Source organism: Periophthalmus magnuspinnatus, chromosome 17, assembly GCF_009829125.3.
Source record: "Periophthalmus magnuspinnatus isolate fPerMag1 chromosome 17, fPerMag1.2.pri, whole genome shotgun sequence".
NCBI classification, from domain to species: domain Eukaryota; kingdom Metazoa; phylum Chordata; class Actinopteri; order Gobiiformes; family Gobiidae; genus Periophthalmus; species Periophthalmus magnuspinnatus.
Window position 1 is genome coordinate 10,165,543 of NC_047142.1, and position 16,602 is coordinate 10,182,144.

The window sequence follows — 16,602 nt, forward strand, 5'->3', positions numbered from 1 at the left end:
TGTTTATACTACGCTTTTTCCTGATCTAAGTTATAATGTTGTTTCCTGATCAAAAACATACCCGGAGTTGTCTTTTGTTTCATTCACACATGTTTGACACAGAAATTCTTCAGTCCTTCTCTCAAACTAAAAACACTCTGTTCCACTTTGTGATGTCCTGTGGTAATACAAGAAGTGTTAAAGTTCACAAGAGTCAATTTTGTGTAATATAGGACCTTTTAAACTGTACTTTGGTGAAGTAAACAGGCCTTGGGTATGTTGGGAACTGATTGCAGCTCTGATGACATTGACACTGATGGCATTGTGTCCTTGAACATATGAATATCCATGTGCATGAGTGGAAACATAACATAACCTTTTCACACGCAGTTCTCCAGTGCTCAACAATGTATTTCTTGCTAATAGCTATTGTGTTTAACCCTATTTAAATGGCTTCACTCCAAACCATGTACCCTCTGTAAATGCTGTATTGAACTATAATTACTGTCCCATTGGGTATATGTAGCGAGATATCATCAGGTAGACTGCATAGAGTTTGACATGAACCGTTACCATAGAAATCCGCCATGATTCTGACAGTGGTGCAAAACTCTGGGATGCATTAGCCAAAACAATGTGCAAAATCAAATAAAGCCCAGTGGAACAACCCAATAAACTGCTGTATCAGTGCTAGTAAATACATTTATTGTTCTATAGCATCAGAATACTTTTGAATGAATGCTAAGGCTAGGATTTAACATCTTAAAATCTCCATTGGTTCAACTTTAGGCTCACTGAAAATCCTGATGATGTGTGACGTCACAATCCCGAGCTACATGTATTGCTTTGCACCTTTAATTCACTTGTACAATGGTGATGAAAATATTGGCGCGTTCACTAACTCTGTCAAATCTTGTCACTTTATTCACCCATAGAGCCACACTTCCTTCCTCTCTTCCTTTCCCTTCACCCTGCGGTCACGTCCCAGTCCCAGGCCTGAGGTCCGGCTCGGCGGCTCTGGTCCGAAGCGCTGACCCTTGAGCCGCTCGTGTTTTCCCTGTCACAGCTCCACATGTAGAGGCTAACGCTGTCTCCGCGGGACGTCCTGTGTGTGCGGGGGCTAGAGGGGAGTCGGGGAGGGAGGGAGGGGGGCTGAAGGGGGTGGGTGGAGGTTCCAGGGGGGCAGCAGCTGTCTCTTAAACAGATTCCACTTCCTCCCAGTAACAAGCGTGGGTCTGTGTCCGTGCCTGTGTCTGAAGCATTGACGAACACTGCTGGCTTTGAGGCACGCCTGGTATGTGGCTACTTCGAACAACTGCTCTCTCTCCCTCTCTGGTTTACATGGACGTTAGCTGATTATATGCCGTGTTAAATTCACAGACAATTGGCCTGGATTGTCACACAGATGATTTTTAAAAACCCACTGTTGCCTGTCTGTAAAGTTACCATTCATTCCCATTGGTGTGTTTTGAAACAAGTCAAACAGTCATTGCGATCTTATTTTGCAGCTTTGGAAAATGTTTACCTTGATGTTAGCTTTGTGCTAGGCCTGGATCATAGACTGTATATATAAATGGACATAGCTAATGCGTTGGGTGTCATATTCCAAATAGGAGGTGCTTATTGGCGCACTTCAGACTACATCGAATTTGGCTCCAATTCACTTTTTATTGAAAATTTCGCCCCTCTTTCCGTAACTGCTGCAGTGAGCCGTGTCATTTTGGTTTTAAAATGTTTGCATTAACCCCAACTCTACATGATCCTTGTATTTTTATTTCACTATTGTGGCCGTAAATGAAGACATGAACATTAATAACCAGGCGCCTTCTTTCCCTGAGGTCGCTCCTATTGGTCTTAGCAACAGGTTTGATTGACAGCATTGCTAAGTGCTAAACTAGTGGTGTGGGTGTTAAGGGGCGTTACCTTCAACATCCTCACTCCAAATTATCTCTTTGGTTGCTATGATACTCGATGAGCTTCACTTAGTCCACTTCTGTACACATAGTCTATGGTCGGGATACATGGAGAGGGTTGTGTTATAGGTTAAAATAAAAACACTGCCAAATGATGAACCTCAGAAGCACATTTTATGAAAGGCAAATTGTCTCTTCACAAACATTTAGTCTGGGATTGGGGTTTGACCAATTCAATAAGCATAATTGTTTCCTCAAAATGTATTTATTCACCACTGGGGCTAAAACCCTCCAGGTATCAATAAATATTTCCATGATCCCACAAATAGTAATGTGCCCGTGGATTTTTCCCTTCTCTTTTTTGTTAATTTTCAATAGGGTCTTTCTTCTTGATTCAAAATGACATGTTTGATTGGGTCCAGATTTAATAAACGCAATTCAATCATGGAAATATAATTCAGAAGTTAACTAAAAGTTCACTGACTGGGCCTGCGCCGTATCATTTAGTTTGGTTATCTAAAATGCCTAGGTGCATGTTGACGTAGATGCCATTGCTCTACCATTTAGTGGTTCTCAAACAGATGTGATATCGACCTTTTGCAACGGATTTGAGTTTGAATAGGTCATGGACATAGTTTAGCCTTCATTTAATTGAAGTAGTCTGCTTTAAGACATATAGTTCAAGTTTGGCTCTTGTGATTGCTCAGTTTGAGTCAGAACCAAATTTGCGTCAAAATCTGATGTGTATGCCCAGATGCCCATATAAAAACATGAAATTTAACTTAAATCATTGGTGTACTAAGGCTGCAACTGATAAAAGTTAGCATTTTTAATACTAACGCTAATACTAAAACTAGTATCAAGACTAGATACTCATTTGAGCAGGTACCCATGCTTAAAAAGTCACATTCACAGGATAGAAATCAACCTTTCCTGAATAAAGAGTGCATTTTATTATCATCTTGCCATCAGAATCGGTGTTGAGTATCAAGTCCATTCCTTAGTATCGAAATCGTGTTTGAAATTTTAGTCTCGTGACAACACTAGTGAGCACTTTCTCAGTTTTATAAGCCAACAAAAAAGATTCAAAATGGTCATTATAGGTCCCTAACATGGTGACTGTGCTATTTTCGTGATCCTGACTCATCCACACTCGCTCCTTACGCGCCCACTTGATGGTTTAGCGAGCTTGAACTTGCTTGTTTTGATGGTGGCTCTGGTTGGCTGGACAGCTGCTGGTTGATCCACTGCTGTGTAAGTTTCCCATGAAGCCCACTCAGCCCTCCTCTGCTCTTGGGCTGACCTCCCTCCAGCCCCCTTTCATGTGTCGTGGTTCAAGCTTTCCTCACTATTCCTGGGTGGATCCTTTGAAGATATTTTTGAGAGGGTTATAGGCCTTGATAGTCGCTTGAGGTTTTCTCTAATGACGACTGAAGCTTTGAGTCATAGTAAAGCGATCTGGTTGGAAGCCTCGTGGACTTGCCCGGTCTGGTCCCCACACCTTCCGTTACACCTCGAGCTCGACCAAACACAATCACGCAATCCGATTCAGTTTTCATACATTTGCAAAGAAAATTACATCAGTGATTCTTTTTTCCTTGTAAACAGCCATATTTGTTTTGATACAGACAGACCATGCTTATCCCTGATTGGCTAATCCACCTGTCAATCACGACCATCTGAACTTTAGTAGATTCACCAGTGACCAGAGTCACATCTTCGTAAAATATTGAAGAAGTGTGTACTCTAGATCCTAGTGGACATTCATAGCATCGCATATCGGGCATGTTGTTATGTTGAGATTGCTATAAAAGTATTTTCTGTACTTTGTCATGTACTGTTACAAATATGACAATGAAAGAACCCTCTATTGGTAACACTTACTAGGAATGGAACCACATACGATAATACTGCCAATCTTGATGAAAAATGTTGACATTTGTGGTACAGTTTGTATAGCCAAAACTGAAATTATATAAACTCTCTACAGAAATACAAATAACTGTGGGATGATAACTGCTTCTTCTTGGTACTGTGGTCCAAAGCAAGAAAAAGAAATGATCTGATGAAGACTTTTTGCTGAAATGTTATCTAAAAAAAAAGTTTTGGACATCGGCCATCTGAGTGTGCTATGTTGGTAGAGTGTTTGTTCAATGATCTGAAGGTTGGTGCTTCGAATCCTGCTTTCAACACAAACATCATTCGTCATTGAGCTTTCAGATTCACAGGTTGGCGGTGCGATTCCAGCTCCTGAAGAAGCTGGAAAAGCATTATATAATAAAGTGTTCATTTATAAGGACTTTGGTTTCTTTCGATACTAACTTCTTAACACTGGTCTAACTCCCATAACCGCAACCACAATCTTGTATATTGTGCCATGAATTCCTATTAGTATTTTATTTTACTTGTGGATTATCTCTGGTCAGACCCAGACGCGGCCCTGGCTGTGACCTTTGACCCTGGGGAGCGCTGGAGGAATGTGCCTGTAAACAGCACACGCCTCTCTTTATGCGCACTGTCACAATGGAAGCGCTTCCTTTGTTTAGGTCCTTTATGAACAATCAAAGCCCCAGACATCAGACAAACAGCAGGTACAGAGCCCACGGACTTTGGGGAAGGGATATTTTTAGAAACTGCTCCAGAATTTAGCAATTTGTTCAATATATTTTAGTGGATCTAACAAATTATGCCAGGTGTTCAGTGCTCAGTGGCATAGGGGTTAAGCTACAGCACTCATTGCTCACTGATGGAAGAGGGTCCCATTCTGGCCCCTTAGACCCTGGGGCCCAGGACAACTGACCCCTTTGTCATCCCTGTTGACTCCCCTGTGGATAAGTCATTTTTTTCTGCACATTAAGGTGATATAAGGATTATCACGATTATATAAAGTGTCCCGTGAACGATTATTGTGCACCTTTTTATCATGACAAATGATATTATTGTTTATTGCTCCATCCCTAAGGTCACTCTGCACTCTTCCCACAATTTCACAATATACCGTTTGGTCCAATAAAAAACAAAAATAAAACTAGAAACATGATCGGACTCATTTGAACAGATATCATGTTCATATTAAGTGAACAAAATTTGACCTTTTCTGAATAGTTTTAGGATGATCTTGGTGTACATGAGCTTGTAAAACCACATGGTGATTCTAAAGACACTATTATTTCAGTTAAGGGTCTACAATCTGCTGGTCTCTAGTGTCCTTTTGCTTGGAATGTTCCACTATATGGCATTAAATTCATAAAACTCTGTGGAGACCAGGAGGTGGCAATACCAGGTCAAGGTATAGGCCAAATCTGTGTAGGGCTATTTTGAACAGTAAAAACACTACTAATAATGCAAGATAGGTAAGTTTGATACGGTGGGAAACAGCTTAGAAAAATACAGTAACATCTCCATGGTGACAAGTAGGTGGCGTACATCCATTTACCCCATAGGTTTGATGCATTTTGCCAGTTTTCTAATTAGAAAGTAGGTCAAAAGGACAACACTAGCTTGAATATCTCATTGAATGTGATTTTGGCTGGATCAGATGTTAACTTGCGGTGCTTTGGCCAGGGGGAAAAGTGCACAGAGAGGATAGAATGAACTCAAGAGGAGGTTTAAACCAGGAGGTGCAGACTCAGCATTAGAGGGATCCCAGGGAGCAGACTGTTGATCTAAACCTGGTCTGAAGCAGTTCCAAACAGTCCCATGTCTCCGGAGGCCGTCCATCTGAAACGCAGAGGAAACTCACGCCAAAATCCCCCCGCTTCCTTCCTTCCTCCCTCCATGCCCGCGATTCATTTTGTAAATATGAAACAGACAATTCGGCTTTCATTATGTTTGTGCAATACATTTTCATAAGCTTGGGTTTGTTTTATTTGAGAATTGAGATGTTCAGGAACTGTTGAAATTTCGGACACGTTTTGATTCCGTCTCAGAGCAGGTCAACATTTCGGACGACCTCCTGCGTGTAGATAAGTGTGTCGTCCATTTTGTGCTATAGCATTTGATTATACAAAGCATCATACAATTTTTGAACCACAATGGGTCCCTACAGATCAACATTTCAAACTCGATTCTGATACTAAGGAAATGTCTTAACCACAAGATAAAAACATTCTCTTTCTATGAAAATCCCAATATTTTAGCACACCTGTTACTGTGGCCACTGGCACTAACAGCATCCTGCAATGTGATCTCTTGGGACACTATCGGCATCCACTTAACCCTTTCACACCTTGTAAATAGCTAGCCACATCAAAAGCTAACCTCATTTTTGAACTCATTAGATATTTTGACTTGAGGGCTGAAAATCAAGATGAGCCTGATTCCATTCAAAAAAGATGTAGCAGAAGTACTAAGTTTTGTTAAGTAAAAGTACACAGACCGGAGCAAAAAATAGTCAAGTAAAAGTATCACATGAAAAAATCTAAATCTATTAAAGTATCCATTTAAAAAGTAAAAAGTAAAAGTATTTCTTGCAGATTTTGAGGTCTTCAAATGTAGTGATTTTGATAAAGATATGTGTGAAGTAAAGTACAGATACCTACATGTTTTTACTCTAGTACAGTACTTTACAACTTTTACTTTGTTAGATCCCACCACTGGAGATTTGTAAGCACATTACTGGTTAAATTTGTCAGGCAATAAAGTCCCACGTTGTACAGTATTAGGGAATCATAAAAAAAAAAATACATAGGGATCGTTTTCAGCTGTGACACTGGTTGTCCTTGATAGTCCTTATTTACGGCGCTCATCTGGATTTGAGTTATGGAACTTGTCTGAACTTTCCAAAGCTGCCAGTGTTGAAACATTTGCGGGGCCCTCCGAGTGGATTCTAGGCTAATCGCAAAGCCACATGCGCTGTCGTTCATTAGCATGACAGGATAATGCTAACGGTCCAAAACAAACACTAGCCAACCTCGTTCAAAGCCGTGCACTCTGACACTCAGGTCTTTTTCATTCATTGGTCAAATCGACGGCCTATTTATTTCAGCTAGCCTACTTGCTAATCAAAGTTTTCAAAATGTGAGTCAATTTGTTTGGTATAAAAACGTGTTCATGTTTTTTTTACGTGGTTTTACTTTTCTGACACTTTTAAGAGTTCATTTTAAAATTCTACTTTACAAAATCCCCAAAGTTTGCAACAAAAATATATCAAATTGTAAGTAATTGTCTAAAATTTGGAGCGCCCAGCTGTTAGCCTGAGGGAGCGGCCATGGCAACCGGACACTGCGCAGGCCGACGGGAGGCAAGTGGCTAGTTAAGGGCATCCATAAACACGGAGTTTACTGGCCCACGGGGTAACCAAACCCACACGCTGCCCTGCTCTAAGCAAATAAAAAGGTCATGACTGTGCTTTCTCCATGGCAACCGCATTTAGAGCCAACGATGGTGTCATCTGAGGGCTTTATCTCCTGCAAAACAGAAAACATGGCATTAAGATCTGGTTGGAGAGAAGGCTAAAGGAGGACTGGGGGGGATTATTTACTTCTGATTTCAACAGTTTGTTTTGAAAAATTTGATACAGTCTATTTCTTTTAAATAGCTATCTTAATTTGGATTGCATATTTTTGTTGTCTTGCTGTTGTTGAACTTTGAGTTGCAACAGGAATTTCCCCATTGTGATTCTAATATAAATATCCCATATATTTCAGAATATGTTTGAATGCCTAAATTACAGGATTAGTAGGTTTTGTTTTCGCATATTAAATCTATTCAGTTTGTGATTTTGATTTGATTGTGATTATTCTTGCACATCTGATTTAAAAACCTGCTGTTTTTATTAGCTCTTTGTACTTGTTTATTGCTTGCTAAGTGTGATTGTATTTGTTGACTGGAAGAATACACCCGCTTCATTACGATGCTGGAATACATTGGGCGTAACCATGCATTTCTCTGTGTTTCCTGCAGGGGGAGCGGGTGTGGCTGCGGGAGGATGAGCAGTACCTGCCCAGCACCGTGTCGTCCTGCGCTGGTGGAGTCGTCGTCTTCTCCACCGACTATGGACAGGTAACACAGCAAAGCAATATACCGTACACGATACACTTATGTAGCACTGGCATACATCAGGAGGGCCGATCGAGGGCCATAGACTGGTGGTTAGCACAGTAAATAATTCAAATATGTGCACTTATATAAGGTTAGACAGAGCCACCAGGTCTTTATTCATGTTTAGATCCTCTATAGGGCACACAAAATATTTGATTTTGGCTTCATCAAGGTAGATTTTCAAAAACTTGATCCTTGAGGTAATATGGGCCAATTAACCTGGAATCCTGAGGGCCAAGAAAAATTGGATTGAGGGCTGCATTTGTAGTTTTGACATGCCTGGCATACATCATCCTCATATTAATATTAACAACCATGAAAAATACTCCAGCACAAGAAACACAAATCTTCTAAAAAATACTTCAACTATTCAATGGTTTCAGATGATGCATATGAGTAACTATACCAATACCAAGCTGACATAACCAGAGCCAGGTTGAGTAAATGAGTGAAAATACACTGGTAAGTATTTTGAGATTGCTGCACTTAGTAAAAATGCTGACTGGAGTTTGTTTCAGCGGTGAAAAGCAGGATGTTGGTGGGTTTACTGTCACTGGAGGAGCTTAAACTCTTAAGTGGTCTGCTCATCATTGGATCAGCTCTGGATGTGGAAATCCTCCATCTGTTTCTACATTAGCCAATGAGCCAGGCAAAACAACAAATTGACAATCCTAGTTTAGAATTTACAACTAAAAAGCTTAACGTTAAGGCTCTGTATCCTATTTATTCCCATGTATTTGAGCAAAATGTGTCTTGCCTCAGTACAGATGTGTTATATAAGCAGCTCTTGAGGTCAAAATAAGTTTGCTGTGTACTGTCTGCATCTAATTAGAAAGCATTGAATTGTCTGAATACAACAACGATATTCAAATTGTGATTCGATAAACCTTTGTAACACTAGAGATAATCTATTTAAAAATGTTCTGATCACTAGATTTCTATATCCTAAGACTTACAGTTTACGTACTGGCCCTGAACACCCCCTCTGTGTGCTCAGGGTCCTGCAGGTCTCGGAGTGAGGAGATAAGTATGTCTTAATCCTGCTGTAATCGCTGGACAATACCCCGACTCCACATGAGATGGAAGGCTGAGCGGTCAGTCCTCTCTCTGACCACAGGAAGCCTTTTTCAGATCTGAAATGACTCCAATCCTCTCCTCTCTCTACACAAGCAGGGAAGACTTGAAATAGTGCCAGGAGTAGTGGTAGGGTGATTGTGGGACAGTGGTAAATGCTTTACTATACAATGTTATTGACACACATTTTCTAGCTTACAGGTCCTATATTATGCTAAACATACTTTTTACATCTTTGGACCTTGTAATATTAAGATTTCCTGGGCAAAAACATACCTATATTTTGTTTCATTCACATCAATGCTTGCTTGTCTCCATTGGGGTGGTATTGCTTTTCCTAAAATGTTCCACAGTATTGCATTACTTTAGGTGAATTTATTGCTGGAAACCGCTCACAAAATCAATGCTTGTATGTGAGCTTGCCTCTACACAGATCTCATACTTGGTCTATACGTGTGTCACCTGCCTGTCTCCAGACGTTTAATGTCATACTCTGGAACATTCTAGGAAAAGCTATGGCATATCCATGAGGCAAGCAGGTAGCTGGTCCTCCACCAAAAAAAACAAAACATAGTACTCTTAACTACACAGTTGTGCAAATGTACTTAAAGAGTGAAAAGTCAAAGTATTTTGCGCAGATTTTGAGGTTTGATAAGGCTTCAAATTTTGTGATTTTTATATAGTGCAAAATTTTGTTCAACTGAAACAATTCAATCAGTATTTTTTTTAGCAGTTTTTATTTGTATATTGTATTTTTGTTTGCTCAAATTATGACCTTGTTAGAAATAGGTCTCAAACAATCATAAATAATACTTTTACTTTTCAATCCAATTAAAAAATGTAGTGGAGGAGAAAGCACAAATACCTGCTCTCAAATGTAGTGAAGTAGAAGTAAAAAGTATCCATTTTAAAATTGACTTAAGTAAAGTACAGATACTACTTTACGTACTACTTTTACTTTGTTACGTTCCATCAGTGTTTTCTGAATGTTTACTTGCTGGTATTTCACAGAACACAAGGTAACCTCACAAACTTTGACTTGAAATCTAATATTTAATGTGACAATCAAGCTACAATTGCCCATTAGCCCTTCACTCCTGCTCTGACAGTCGGACGCCCCATTGAACTATCCCGCAGTGTGCCGTGGGTAGCAGGTTTCAGATTCTCCTGTTCCTGCCTTCTGAGCTCCACAGACGGCCGCACAAAGGAGGACGATGAATGGGTCTTCAGCGAGCACCTGCTGGCTCTGATGGAAGGTCTGATAAAGAGGAGCACCCGAGGGCGACGGAGTTTAGGCTCCACTTACCTGCTGATGTCACCCGGTGGACAGTTTCGCGCCCGCAGACATGAGGAGTTTGATGGGTTCATAATAGAGCAGTTCTCCTGTCAGCTGACGTGTGTGAGGGAGTTTGACTGATCGCTCTGTGCTGTGGAGTGGAAGAGGACTTTTAGTTAGCGTACTGGTGTACTGTTGTCACGATACTAACATTTCAAACTCAGTGTCAATACTAAATAGACTCGCTACTGAATACCGCTTCCGATTCGATGATGATAATAAAAGACACTCTTTTTTTAGACAATAGAATGTGATTTTCAACATTAAATGGTAGTACTTTCTTTTATATTCTCATGTGACCTTATATCAGTATAATCCCTCAGTCGTCCAGGTATATTCCATAGTGATCCATGGTGTATACTAGTCTATGTGTCTTGTACTTGTTCTGATTCAGCTCAAGATCATTCTAAAACCATTCAGGAAAGGCTCATTTTTGCCCTGTTCATGTGATTTTTTTTTGTATTAATACTTGCTCAAATAAGTATCTAGTTTTGATACTAGTTTTAATATTGAAACTTTAGTTTTAGTATCTGATTTTTGATATTTTGACAACCCTGTATTGGTGTAATTTCAATATGTGATGATTATAAATTGGCTTCTTGGTTGGAAGTTTGTGGCTTAAATAGAAACATTTAATGACTTGTGTGAGATTTTTAGACATATTTTATTAATTGGTATAACTGTGGTTTGAAAAAAGAGATGGAGAAGCTTAAGGGGCTGATAATTCTGCTGCTGCGGTATAGACAGGGATGGGGAGAGGAGGTGGAGGGGAGAGAGAGTGCATTTATATGAATGGTTTTAGAAGTATTAGGCATTAATAGGCAATATCTATTATTTTTCTTTCCATCCGATACAAAGTACTATGGCGAGTATTTCGATACTGATCCGAGACTGATACCTGTGAGTTTGTTATTAAAATGCACATCAACTCGTCAACATCACAATTCTTTGCTCCACCCCAGATTGAATTGATTTAAAACATTTAATATATCTGTTTATAAAAAAAATACACAATTACACAATTTACACAAAACAAACAAAAAACATTTACATTTTTTTTATTTTAAGTATCAATATTTTTTGCAAATCAGCATATTTCGATACCTCAGTCAGAGCAACAATAACAACTGTGACAAGATGTTTGCCACTTTTGGAATCGAATCTTCCTGGTTAAAGTTAGCAGTTGTTTCATTACTTTGCACAATAGTCCTTTACAGTGCTCCACAAGTGAACCTCTTTGTATGAACCCTACAGTGTCGTCAAGTTAACCGGATCCGTCTCCATCTGTTCCTGCGTCACAGTGAATTATACTAGTCTGATCTCAATTCACTTTTGTCATCTGTTTAAGTATAAGAACAACACACGCCCCCCTCCTCACCCTCCTCACTGTCCCGGGACAGTGTCACGGCTTTGTCCCACACAGATTTACTCCTGTTAGCATCTGTCGCTTTACGGGCTTAGCGCTACAGGCTCTTTGTGTTTTTAAAAGGATAGACCCTCCTCATCTCCGCAAAGACACTGCACCAATTATGGCGCTAATGAGGTCAAAGCTACTGAGGCATGATGGGAGGAGATTACTGTGGAAAACTTGTATTAGGAATGCTTAAGTCAGCACAAATATGGATATGACTACATGGCTACAGTTAGCAACAGAGCGTGGCTAAGCACGCGTCTCTTTGTTTACCGTAAATATTGAGAAACACGTTTAGCCTGTCGCTGTTTAAATGTTTTGTAAAGTGAGATGGAAAATCACTTCACTACTTAAAAAATTTGATTACTATAAAATAGCTTACTTATTTAGTCTCAGCTGCTCTGGGACTGTCTGACAGTCATGAAGTGTCTTACCTAAGGCCATGACAACAATAGCCTATAGTGAACTGAAAACATTCAAACACAAATTTTATTTAAAGCCCTTCCACTATCACTTTGGTTGCAAAACAGGCCCATTATGTTGCTATTGTCTAAAAGTGTAATGAAATAAAATGATGTGGGCGAATGGCCAGTGACTGAATAGGCTGCATGTGTGTGCTGTCAGAGTGTAGTCAGGGAACATTGTGACAGCCATGGGTCTACAGGGATGCAAGCCTCAGTTAAAAATGTTTTCACCTTTATTTCAGGCGCCTAAAATAATGCCACTTAATAGAAGCGTATGCACATAGCATTATGTGTGCACCCTTTGAGTCTGCTCTTTGGGCTGCATTCAGGCCTGCATAGTAAGTTAAAACAAAATAACAACTTGTATTGACCTGATTATGAAGTAAAAAAAATAAAGGATCACTTTCCAGCAGGGGGTGAAGGATCAGGGCCATACAGTGTATATATAAATGGACATAGCTAACCTGCTACCCACTGCGTTCCAAATATTAAGTGCTCATGGTTACCTATGATTTACACATAGGTAACCATGAGCTTCTGGCTCCATTGACTCTGGTTTCAATTCACTTTACATTTAAATACTGTCACCCCTCTGTCTGTAACTGCTGCTGTGATCCTCCTATTTTTGGTCTTAAAATGTTCATATTGACCCTCTACATGATCCTAGTATTTTTATGTCACTATTTTGGCCGTGATTCAATGAGCTTTATTTGACTGGAGCTGAACACTATGGGTGACGTCACATTCACTTAGTCCATTTCTTTACACAGTCTATGGTCAGGATAGGCACTGGAAAATGAAGACGTTTAAATGAGGTCAGTTAGCTGTGTTATAAATAAAGGAATTTTAGCGGTGACTGTGTTGATCAGAAATAGTCCAAATGGTGTGAAGATGTCTGAAGTTTCTATTCAGTTAACCAATTGGTGTTCATAGCAGGTATACTATCTAACTTTTCCGGTAAAGGGTCCACTACCTGCTTGTCTCCATGGAGATGTCATTGCTTTGCCTGGAAAGTTCCATTATGGCATTACATTGGTGCAGTTACAGGTGTTTTATTGCTCTAAAAAATACATTGTTACTAAGAGCACTCCATCTCCTATACTTCGAAACCGTGCCCTCCACCAGAAAAGTTACATAGTTCACCTTTAAATGAAAGTTTTGACAACCACACAATACCAGCGTCTTTTTGATTCCTGTTAACAAACTGTAGGCCTGAGACGAACATCTTCCACCTGAAACACATTAAACAGTGTAAAGGTGAAGTGAGACTGACAGAGGCTTTCATGAATCATAGATGAAGGATGTTCCGACTTATTTCTCCCTGAGTTTTGTCTTCAGGCTCTCTCCCTCCTGTTGAGAGATGCTAATGTGACAATCTGCTCCCGGTTAACCCTGTGACTGCTCTCCCCGGGCCGCAGTGCATCCTGGGAAGCGTCTGCTCTGTGTTCTTCAGGACTTGTTGTACTCATGCAATGTTTATTTTAAAGTGATATGATACAGTTATGCTAATATTAGCCCCACTTGTCCCAGTCTAGTCGTCTGCTCAAGTCGACTTTCGTGCCAATGTAAGCAGTACTAAATATTGGAGAGATTGGAAATATAAGCCTTGACAAGAATCCCTGTTGTTCATAATAATAGTAGTAACATAATTTGTTTTTATAAACCTGTATATATCACTGATGTTTGGCTTTATTAAATGTGGCTTTTATAAATGTTTTCCTCACTTTCAGTTGTTCGAACCTTGTATTAACCTGAGCATTGCCAATATATTACAACTTCAGCCTCGATTTTGATACCACATGATGATAAAAACACTTTTTTTTATCACTATGTGCTTTTACAATGGATACTGAGGATGCCTGAAATACAAAAACGCAATGTGATTAAAAACGTCTATAACCACTGAGTACAATAGAACAAATCAAATTAATATATCTTATCAATTATCTTATGTAGCAGTAGCTGTTGGCAACTTTCGTCTGCCCGAATTACCATTTCGTCCATTCTATAACAGAGCGTTTTAAGTATTGTTGTAACATGGTCTTAAAGTCTCCTATGACTTCCTGTGTACAGTGTAATGTAATGTCACCTCTGCTCCACCTGCCATCTGTCTGAAACCTGAGAGTCCAGGAGTTTTATCACCGCAGCAAAGAAAGTGAACAGCCGACATGAACTCCAATATGTCAGTGTTTATTAGCACAAAGACCCAAGAACATGTGTTTTTGTATTTACACCACTCACTCCTGTTAGTCAAGGTACGCAGTTGTATGTCAGTGTGTGGGTAATTCTTACACTTTTCACTGTTGTCGCATACTATACATGTTATTTTAGGGATTCAAATGCTAACTGTCCTTGAACAAAAAAGGCAATGTAATAGATTGGGTTTATAAGTGGATTGGATCACCTGAAGCCTCGGTCACAACAGCCCGTACGAATGGCTGCAAACTATCTACAAGCTGTTTTTTTGGTTATGTACTGCAGTGTTCTTGAAGCTGCCTCTTTATAACACTGTTCGCAGCACATTTTTTAGTTCGTAGCCAGGTCAATGGTTCTATCCAAGATTTTCCACAAACAGTCTACGAATACAAATGCCCCTAAGAACAATACGCAGGCTTCATATTCCTACACTGGCTTTAAGACACTTTGCTCCCATCATGAACGTTTATGAGCTCCAGACTTCGTACGAACTGGGAAAGCAAATTATTTGTTCTGGTTATTGTTAGGCCTGTCATGATAGCATATTTTGAAGTTTGTTCTATTGCTGGCGTAAATATAGACGATAAACGATAATATCAAAATTAATTCACGCCACTGACACAAAATCCTAGAACAGATTTAAACCACAAAAACTATTCGAAATCTGCAACATTGTTAAAAAAAATCATGAGCTGCAATAAATGAACAGCAGAATGAAACATTTTAGTCATTATTTTGCGTCTGTAAAGATAAGTTATTTATTCAAGATTTTATAGCTTGAATCTTATCATATAGACAAAAAAGCTCCAGTATTGCAAAGAAAATGTTTCCCTGGACTAGAACATCATCAGAATACAGAGCTTTGTTCCAGGTTTGAGCTAAAACCCATTTAAACACATGTGTGTTCCCCTGTGTGTGTGTCTTTAGGTGTACACGTACAAGCAGAACGCCCTGACGCGGCAGAAGGTGCAGCCCATGCACGTGAGCTCGGTGCACTCTGTGGAGGACATGTCTGCTCTGGACGACCTGCACGACGGAGCCATCATGTACAACCTGTACCTGCGCTACCAGCAACGCCTCATCTACGTGAGTCTCATGCACTCTACACAGAATACAGCATTTTTACTTTTGGCTTTTTAGGAAGTACGGGCAGTGAGATTTAAAAAAGATGTTTCAGACTCAGTTGACTGGATTCCAGAAAACACACTTCATCAATGCTTTATGAAGAAGTCTGGTCACCGGTGAATCTCCCTGTTTTCAAATGGGCGTGATTGACAGGTGTATTAGCCAATCGGGACACGTTTGGTCCGTCCGTATCAGAAAAAATAAAGGAAAAAATATCACAGGATCCTGAAAAACATTGCAGCTTTCTGCAGAATTATTGAGTGAAGCAGAAAACTCTGTTAATCTGAGATGAGATCAGTTTGATTTTATGTGTAAATCATAGGTAACCAATTAGTGACCTCCTTCATTTCACATGTGTCACTGAATCTATGACGTTTGACTGGGCTTGAGAGGCAATGTGCGGGAGGATCCCAGTCTGATATCAGTCTGCATAAAACGTACTGAGAAATATTATTCTGGATTTGCCAGGCAACAGACTTAATGTATCGTTTACGAACATAACATGAATCAGACCTAGGCACCTTAGCATGTGGCCCTTGGACTGTTTTAGCTCCATGCTGCAAGTTTTTGATAATAATTATTATAGCATAGTAATAGATTACAGTAACCTACATTTCACAGAAATGTGCCTAGGAGTATTTGTTACACTAATGATCACTGGTGCATTTGAATATGGCCCTGACATGAACTGCCTGAGACTGGCCTTCTGGACCTGGGGGAGTGGAAACACTTTTGCTTTTGTCTGCTTTTGTGGCTACCAAAACCCTATATTCCTTTACGTGACCCACACCATATGTGATCTCAATAACAGAATATGAGCTGTGACAGAGGGCATAGTGTTGCAGTGGTGTAAATCAGATCAGATCTGTGTAACAAATAATGTTTTAAAATGCTGGTAGCTTTACTACCTTGTTTACAAGTTAAACCCTGTCAGTGAATTAGAAATCATGAGGTAATGATGTTTTTCGATCATTCTTGCTGACAGGCCCCAATACACCACGATAACATATTTTGAAGATGGATATATCACTGAAGTAAATATAGATGATGAATGATAATATT

General features: G+C 39.7%; 1 protein-coding gene across 1 annotated transcript in view; it reads left to right on the forward strand.

Moving 5' to 3' along the window:
- The window catches only part of myo10 (myosin X), a 119,860-nt gene that overhangs the window by 36,520 nt on the left and 66,738 nt on the right, over window positions 1-16,602 (forward strand). The window contains exons 2-3 of the mRNA XM_033982865.2: window positions 7,797-7,895; window positions 15,343-15,501. Of these exons, the coding sequence (XP_033838756.1) occupies window positions 7,797-7,895; window positions 15,343-15,501 (258 nt within the window). The remainder of the gene's footprint in view (window positions 1-7,796; window positions 7,896-15,342; window positions 15,502-16,602) is intronic.